Source organism: Sturnus vulgaris, chromosome 5, assembly GCF_052056855.1.
Source record: "Sturnus vulgaris isolate bStuVul1 chromosome 5, bStuVul1.hap1, whole genome shotgun sequence".
Classification (NCBI taxonomy): Eukaryota; Metazoa; Chordata; class Aves; order Passeriformes; family Sturnidae; genus Sturnus; species Sturnus vulgaris.
The window spans coordinates 65651914-65660704 of NC_142247.1; the positions used below are offsets into that span (position 1 = coordinate 65651914).

General features: G+C 42.7%; 1 protein-coding gene across 1 annotated transcript in view; it reads right to left on the reverse strand.

Moving 5' to 3' along the window:
- PCLO (piccolo presynaptic cytomatrix protein) overlaps positions 1–5927 on the reverse strand; it is a 322162-nt gene extending 316235 nt beyond the window's left edge. The window contains exon 1 of the mRNA XM_088165885.1: positions 5686–5927. Within this exon, the coding sequence (XP_088022011.1) occupies positions 5686–5927 (242 nt within the window). The remainder of the gene's footprint in view (positions 1–5685) is intronic.
- Positions 5928–8791: the final 2864 nt, after the last annotated feature.

Consider the following 8791-nt stretch of genomic DNA (forward strand, 5'->3'; position numbering starts at 1 on the left):
AGAAAAATTAGATCAAATAAGATGCACCAGTAACCTTGGAAGTGCACTGGTAGTGCTGTAAAGTTTCTCAGTGTTTAAGCATTTTCAAGACCAAGGTTTATAACAAGGTGCATGTAAAAAGTATTTAAATAATTATTATTCTTTAAAGACTTGTACAAGTATTGAGCCATAGATTGTTTCATTCTTCAAAAAATAATCAAATATAACATTTAACCAGATATCTTTTTCTTCAGGTTTCTGAGGAGATCAAAGCTAGAACTTCCTATTATACTTATATCCAAATTATTAACTCTCCACCCTACTCCTCAGGATATAAAAACAGGGAGACAGAAGACTAAAAGAGACAGGGCTGTCAAAATTAGCAGATCAAAGTATAGGCATACAGAAAAAAAAAAAAAAACAAAAAAACAACGCACAATGCAAAATGCTTATGTACTTGTCTTCTGCATACTTGTACAAAATTTGGATATATTTACAACTCAATATGCAGCAAGGCTTTAAACTCCTAAAATTCATGTATATTAAGGAATAGATACTTCTTCGTAAAGTATTTATTTTGGCACCCACTCACTCACAAATCAGAAGAGTTCTCCATCAAATACAACACATTTCAGTTCACAGTTAGCCCTGAACCTTTTTTTTTCCTCTTTGCAAATAGCTACCTGCTACTCAGCATCATCTCAAGAACTCACACTGACCAGTATTAAAAAAACCCACAACACATCACAGTAGAGAACTGGGAAAAATTCATGCAACAGTATTTTGCTTTCTGTTCATACAGGAAAAAATGAAACTAAGAATGTAGGAACCCAAATCAAAGTCATGGCTTCATATGTAGCACAATATTTTATTTGTTGCTATATTTGGTTATAGCAGGGGAAATACTATTGTATTTCCTGCTGATGCTCAGGGATGTAATAAAATATTCTATACAGTGCTATCACTGAGCTTCTGCTGGAAGATAGGGTGTTCTCTTCAGTGCCACAGAAATGTTGCTAATATAAAATTTTCACTTTAAGAGAAGCAGTCAGCTGTGATCTTAGTTTGCCAGACAGGACATTTCTTCTTGGGTATTCATGAGCAAAATAAACGATGACTTACTCGATTTAACTGCATTCCCTGACAAATAAATAGATAAATAAATGCTTAGAGTTTTTTCAGATGTCTGCAGAACCATCTAGAGTGGCTACATAAAAAAAAATGTATTTGACATTGTTAATGTCACCATGAGTTTATCAGTATTTCTGATTAGCATTTAGTTTCCATTATGTGGCTAGCAATGGCAATACAAAAGGACAAAGCTAAGTGGTAGACATTTCTGTGTGTGCAATTCTCACAACACAAGGTTTCTTGTAATCTTGTATCTGACTTTTTCTGTTAATTAAAAATTTCCTCAAGTACGACTTGTTAAGAACAAACTATTTCCAGCCTTCCACAATTCCATTTATCCTTTCCCATTCTTCTGTATGTATTGACCACAAGATTTGGAAGTTTACAACCTTAATGTGCAAGCCATTGAGGTGAATAGGTGTTTTTCCACTGGCATCAGCGAACACGGATTAATTAATAAAGAGGATAGCTCAGAAAAGCCCAACAATAATCTAATTCTTTCAAATATTTGGCATTTTTGCTTATTAAAAGAGCAGTTTTATGCTCTGATTAGCAAATAGGTAGGTGTACCTGCAGTTCTGTTTCTCATTATTTAGATAAGTGCTCTAGGTTTATCTGAAGAGGCACTGCTTACCATACAAAACATTTCAACTAGTCTATTAGCAGCAGCCTGGTATACTTCCAGCATTCATATTTGTAAATGTTCAAACTCTTGGAAGACTTCATTCAACAATGAGCGAAAAGGGAAGGGGGGAAAAAAAAGAAAAAAATCAACAGTGCTGTTGGAATACAGGTCCAGGTATATATATAGGGTACCATGCCCATGCCCAAACCTTATAATGTAAAGGTAGAACAGAATGGGAGGACGGGAGAGCCCCAAACAAAAAAACCCAAGCAAAAAACCCCAACTGTTTTCAAAAATTTAACTTGGAAATTAGCAAGAAAAATAACTGTAGACTGGTAGAATGCTGCTCCAGCTTGCATTTTTATCAAATAACATGTTCCATAAATTTCCACCTGATCAGACATCAGGCTCTGAAGTGAGATTAAAACCCATGAATCCAGGCAATAAACTCCGGTGATTCTCTTCAAGGCTACTGGTATATTCTGAAGACCTGACTTGTCTTGCCTTTGTACATAACAATGTTTCTAAGCAATGGAGACAGAGCGTGGTTAAGTAGTGGAAGAAAAAGCCTTGAAAAAGACAGTCTTTTTGAGAAATGTTACTTCTGTCAAAAGCCAGGACTTGCTCCATTTAGTTTGAGGTGCCTGAGTGTTGAAGTCTTCTTTTCTACAACCATTTAACAACCAACTACACACTGATACTGAAAAATCTTAATCCTCAAAATACATCTTGTATTTATTTGACTAGAATTTTCTATCTTGCAAATCTTTTGAATCATGAAAAACCCATAATTGTTTTAAAGCCTTCAAACCAGACTCTACACACAAAATAATTTAGTTCTTCCTCACATAATGCTTTCCTTTGTGCTGCTATGTTTTCTCTCACTTTGGTCTTGATTCATGGAACTCGTCTCTATTCATTTACATATTATAGCCAAATCAAAGCTTACTTTGGAGTAATCAGAGATTTAACAAAAGGATCATTGGTCTAGTTCTTCAATTCCATAACTATAAACACCTGTTAGGAAGGCGTGCCTTTTCCCCATTCATCAGTATTAATAGTTTCAAAGACAAATGCAGTAAAAATGCAACTCAAAGGTAGTTAGATCTTTTCATATTTACAGACAAGACATGTATGAACCAATGCATACTCTAGGAGCTAATTTATTAAAAATATATATTTCTTCTGGAAAATACACCATAAATATACTTCAGAAGTGCAACACACAGCAAGACATCTTACCATTTCTTATCAAAATGCAGCACAATTCTTTTTTTTATTGATATCTATTGTGACCAACTGATTGAACTGGGAAAAAAACCCAAAAAACCAAAAAACCCAAGCAGCTGTATTAGATGTTCATATATTCAGCTGGCCATCTAATCCTTTCAGATACAGAATAATTCCTCAGGAAGTGAACACTGGCACAGTTACAGAGTCATTTGATGAAGCTAGAACAAATGGAACTTGCTTACAAATTGACTGTGTTTGTTTCAGATAAATTTCCCAACCATGAATTTTCTAAAGCCAGGTAATTGAAATAGGATAGAAAGATTTCCACAGATCCTAAACATCTCACTGGAACCTTCAGAATGAAATTTTCTTTTTTTTTTCTTTTTTTTTTTTTAATTAGTAGGGACATATTAATTAGACAGTTCACTTTAGGTGCTCTAGATCTAAATGCTTATATTAAAATTCACAAGACTTAAAAGCTCAGTCTACAGAAGTTCTAGAATGTACAGCATTCATTTTAAGGTGCAACTATGTTACCTGGCATATATACTACTTACTATTAAAAAGTCTGCATTTGCAAAAATTGTTGCCTCAGGATACCATCAATCATAAGGAATTCGTACACTTTAGGGCTATATTGGAAATCACAAAGGAAAGAGCTATTTAATGTTAAAAACTAACAGACACTACAATACGGACACTGCCAAAATACTAAGCTATATTGACTAGAAGCCAGAATTTCTCTTTTGATCACACTCTGTCGCTTAACATTTGGACTGGAAAGAAAAAAAAAAAAAAAAAAAAACCAACCAAAAACCTAGTTCCAGTTTTAGTCTGGGTGAAGAGGGTGATCTGTAATCCTTAGAAAAGCCTTACTCCAAGGGTTTTGTTTGGATGAGGTTCTTGATAATTACCGCTGCCATTCTTGGTAGCTCTCAACAGCAAAGAAAGCAAACAGCAAGAGGACCAAATAAAGCCACAAACCAAGAGACAAGTAGTAACTTCGTTACAGTGGGACAGGCAAGAAGATACTATGATGGGAACTGCTATAATAGTCAAAGCTGACATTCTGACGCAAGGTAAAAAGCTGTAATTCACAAATTTAGAGTCCCTTTACTTTAAATAGAGGGTGGGAGTATGGTATGCTAACAAGATCAAAGTAGCTTCTGATATAAATATGTTTGTAGGAAAGCAGCCATTTATAAATGCAGAGATATTCACATTGCGATGAGTTTAGCCTATTCTAAAGACTTCCAAGAACATCTAGCTTTATTTTTTCATGCTAATGTTCCTGTAAAAAGTAAGTTTCAAAGTACTTGTGTCTTTGTTCATAGATGGTTATACAAAAGGAAATTTTGAGCTTAGTTTCATGGAACTAAAAAATATTTCTTTTCCTCATTAACATCTATAGAAGCTGTGCAGAGATTTCAATTGAATGGAAATTTTTATTTTACACAGTGCTAATGTCTGATCAATAATTAAGCAAGACATTAAATAGGAAGATCTGACTTCCAGTTTTAAAAAATGGAGACCATCATCTCAGGTACAATCTCAGTGACTCCAGTAATTTGCCCAAAAATTAATTTAGTCCCACCCTCCTTGCCTCTCTTCTAGAATTCACTTATATAAACCTGATATTATATAAACTGAATATGCATTTATGTGGGGTGAGGTCAATGCACCGTGAAACACTCGAGGAGGCTCCTTTCAGCTTCCTCCTTCAAGACAAACAACACACCCAGCCCCGGAGCCGGAGAGCAACAGAGGCGCCGGCCTGGGCTGACGGGCCGGGGCGGGAGGGGGTTCAGCACCGAGGACAGCGACACGGGGCCGGGCATGGCTGGTGGCTCGCGTGGCGGACAGCGACACGGGGCCGGTGGCTCAGCACCAAGGACAGCGGCAGCCCCAGGAGCCGGGCGGGGAGCGGGCTTGTTGCACGTCGGGCTGTGAACACGGTGAGGGGCAGGGAATGAACGGGGAAGGAAATTACCCCAGCCTTCACAGAAGCACAGTGAGGTAAAGTCATGACTCTCCAGAACACTGAATACCGTGGCAATCAATTTAATCTATAATTTGGCCTCTCCCCTTCAACTAATAAAGGAAAAAAAAAAAAAAAAACGAGAAGAAAGAAAGGGTGAAAAAATAGGCTGAAACACACCTCCTCAATCCATGACTATTTAATGAAGCCAAATGATAGTTGTAGAGGTTCAGAACTGGCAGAGTAACGGCCAGAAAACGTATTATGCAAAAAAGCTTTGGAAGATTCAACAAGATTCTCTCTCCAGACGCTTGCAGAACCCATCCTCCCCGAGCAGAGGTTCCCTGGCTACTACCAGAGCTGTGGGGCATCCAGCCCCTAAAGCACACACTCGCACACGGAAAACCAGAACGGTGTATGCACATCTCTCCCCGCCCCGACACAGAACCTGCCCGTGCTCCAGATCAGTGCAAGGGAGGAAAGGAGGGCGCAGCCCACGGAAACGAGGACCGCCGCTGTGAGCGGAGACCGCTGTAGTGGGAAAAGCCAGAGGGTGCAGGCTCCGTCCTGGTGCCCGCGCCCGTGCAGCCACCCCGTCCCTCCCTCTGCCAGCAAAATGGAACGCCGGCTTCGGCTGCAGCGGGCCCAGATCGTATTGCGACTCGCCCCCCGCCCCACCGCGAGGAGACGGAGAAGGGGGAAGGGAGGAGCGGGAGAAGGGAGATTTTTCCGTGCATGCCTTTGCATGGGAGGCGGCTCCGCGCCGGCGAGGTTCCCTCTGGGCAGCCCCTGCGCCCTTGACATGACAGCGGCGATCTGCCTCCTCTCCTCCTCGCTCAGCTGGCTCAGGTCCGCCTCCACCCCGGCCGGGACCAGGCTCTGCAAGGGAGCCGCGGGGCCGCCGCCATCCCCGGCTGCCGCCGCCCCTTCGGGGAAGGCGCCCAGCCCTTCGCCTCCTTCCAGGCTCGCCTCGTTGCCCATGGCCGCCGCGGCTCGCCGCCTCTCCCGTCGGGCGCAGACCGGGCTGGGGAGCGGCTCGCAGCCCCGCTCCCCCGCGGGCGCTCAGGGGTCCGCGGCCGCCACCACGGCCCCGCGCGGCGGCAGCACCGGGGCCAGGCTGTGGCTGGCCGGGCTGGGGCTCGCTGGCTGCCGCCGCGGCTGCCGGGGGAGTGCGGCGGTGCCGCCCGCCGCGCTCCGCCGCCCCGCGCAGCGCATGCTCCGGGCGGGCGGGCGGTGCCCCCCGCGCTGCCGGCCCGCCCCGCGCCCCGGCCTTTAAAGGCACCGGCGCCCCCACCCCGCGCACCCGCCGCGTCCGAAGGCACCGAGCGGGGACCCGCGGCCATCCCTGCGGCTGCTGCCTCCCGCTATCCTTCCCTCTGCGGCTAAGGACGTGCTCGCCAGCAGTTGAAGCTTGAAGAAGCCTCGCTCGCCTGAAGCAAGAAGAGGGACTGGAAGATGCGTGTAGAGGACACCCCCTCCAAGCAACCCCCTCAGAGTAGAGTCAATGAGGTCGGATTGCTCCTTGTCCTGAACAGCAGGGTTTTGAATGTCCCTGTGGATGAAGACTTTACAGCTTCTCTGGGTCTGTGTTTCAGTATTGGACTGCCATCGTGATGACTGTCACCACCATATCAGTGTCATTCCAGGACTGGTCAGCCCCAAACTGAGCGCTGTACTCCTAATGCAGTTTCACAACTGTTGAATATATTGAGAAAAATCACCTTCTCCAACCTTCCAGCCACACTTGAGGTAGCAGAGGTCAGTCTGCCTCTGGCATTCTTCATCACAGCCACATACTGCAGGAATGTCTTTCACCTGGATGTTTGCTGCAAAGCTGCTTTTGGGACAGCCTATCCTGGTGGATGGAGTTACTCCTTCCCAGATACAGGACTCTCTGCTTACCATTCTTCAACCTCAAGATGTTCCTACTCGCTCATTCTCCCACCTGGGTGGAGCAGAGAGGCCCTGCTCTTTAGTGTATCTACTGCTCTCCAAGCTGAGATTTGCAGAGGGTGTGTTCCATGCCTTGCTCACATCAGTAGCAGAGACGTTGCATACCATTAGTCAGAAAGATACAAATAGTAACACTCCAGCAGTTGGACGTGATGCAAATGAGCACAACCGCTTTGAGCCTGATAGTTCTGTCTATTTTTCTGTACAGGTCTCCCTAATTTGGATATAAGGATGCTATAGTTAATCATGCTGAAAGCCTGATGGAGCAATTTGCCTGGCGTTAAACACATGCTGTCTGTTTTTAATAACCTTCCTGTCTTTTGTCTGCTTGGACATGGCTTCCAAGAGGACTTGTGCTGTAACTTTCTCAAGAAGGGTAGTGGCCACGTTTGCCAAACTGCCTGGTAGTTTTCATGTGGAGCTCCTTTTTGAAGATGGGCACAGAGTTTGCTTTTTTTTCTGGTCATTAGAAAACTTTCCCAGCAACTTTTTGAAGATGACTGACTTTGCAATGGAATCTGCTCCCTCAGCACTTTTTGATCCATCCCATTTAGTGCCATAAGTTCCTGCATATCAAACTGATTTAAGTACTTTCTACATCTTTGTCTTTCTACTACAGCTAATGCTTTCACACAGAAACCTGGGAGACTACAGGACAAACCCAATCTATAAAAACCACTAAGTGCCTTGGCCTTTCTGTCTTTGCCACCAGTTTTTTTCCTGTCTCATTGATCAGAACCAAGTTTTTATCAAATCCTTCCTAGAGATCCTACTGAATTGTGGCTGCATTTTGCATATTCAAATGTGTTTGTTAAGCAACTAGATCTTCACAAATATCATTTGTTTTAGCAAGGAGCATGTGTCAGCATTTGGTACTCTTGCTTGTCTCCTCCTTTAGTACTTAATCCATTAGTACTTTGCTTCAGACACAGCTGTATGCAGATGAGCTCCCAAAATGACCTACATAAGGATGCTGTACAAATATTTATAGTGCTCTTGTAGTGTAGCAATCAGAGATCATTTATCCAGTACTCGCTCACAGTAAGTAATAAAACTAGTAGCAGTTGGGGCCTTTCTACTTTTCTCTTGAGTGGCTACAAGTTGCACATCAAAAGAACAGCTCAGCAGAGAACATGATGAAGCACAGAGGGAAAACTGTCTTAGTGGAGTAGCATGACTTGAGTGTAAGTGGCTGCCACTTCACACGGTGTTGTAGGTAAAGACATCAGTTGGCTGTGGAAGAGGCAACACACAACCCAGTCACACCTGAAGGAAGGTGTGTTCCCTTGACACGTGAAGGAAAGACGAAGTTCAGGGTTAAAAGAAACAAATACATATCCCCACATCATTTTGCACAAGAGAGCATCATATATGTAATTATGAATAGGTGTGCAAAGTGCTGCTGCATGGAAGAAGACAGGTGCAAAAAAGAAAATGGGAAAAGGGTGAATTAGTCAGTGAAAACGTTTGGTTTTCTGATACTTACTAATGTGAGCATTCATAATATTCTTAAATATTGAATATTTTGTGGAGGGAGGTATTTCTGTCCTTCAGTTGGGTGGTCTGAAAGTTTATAATATTCCCAAATGAAAGTTTTCTAAACAACCAACCTCCCTAGATTTCTGTCTTCAAAGCCAAATAAGTGACTAGTGCTTCTGACTCAGACTGAGAAGTTGTCTTATGTTTAAAATCAGATGGCATATGTTGAGTATAGAAAACAAGCAAGATAGAAACACAATAAATTCACTCAATAAAACAATTAAAAGTGGGGAAACAAGAGTTCAGCTGGTGCTTATTGTATAAAACTATATATACTGTTTCTGTTCCACTGTTAACCTGTCTTGAAATAGAAAATAAGAGGAAGAGACATTAAGGCTTAAGGAAGTAAGATG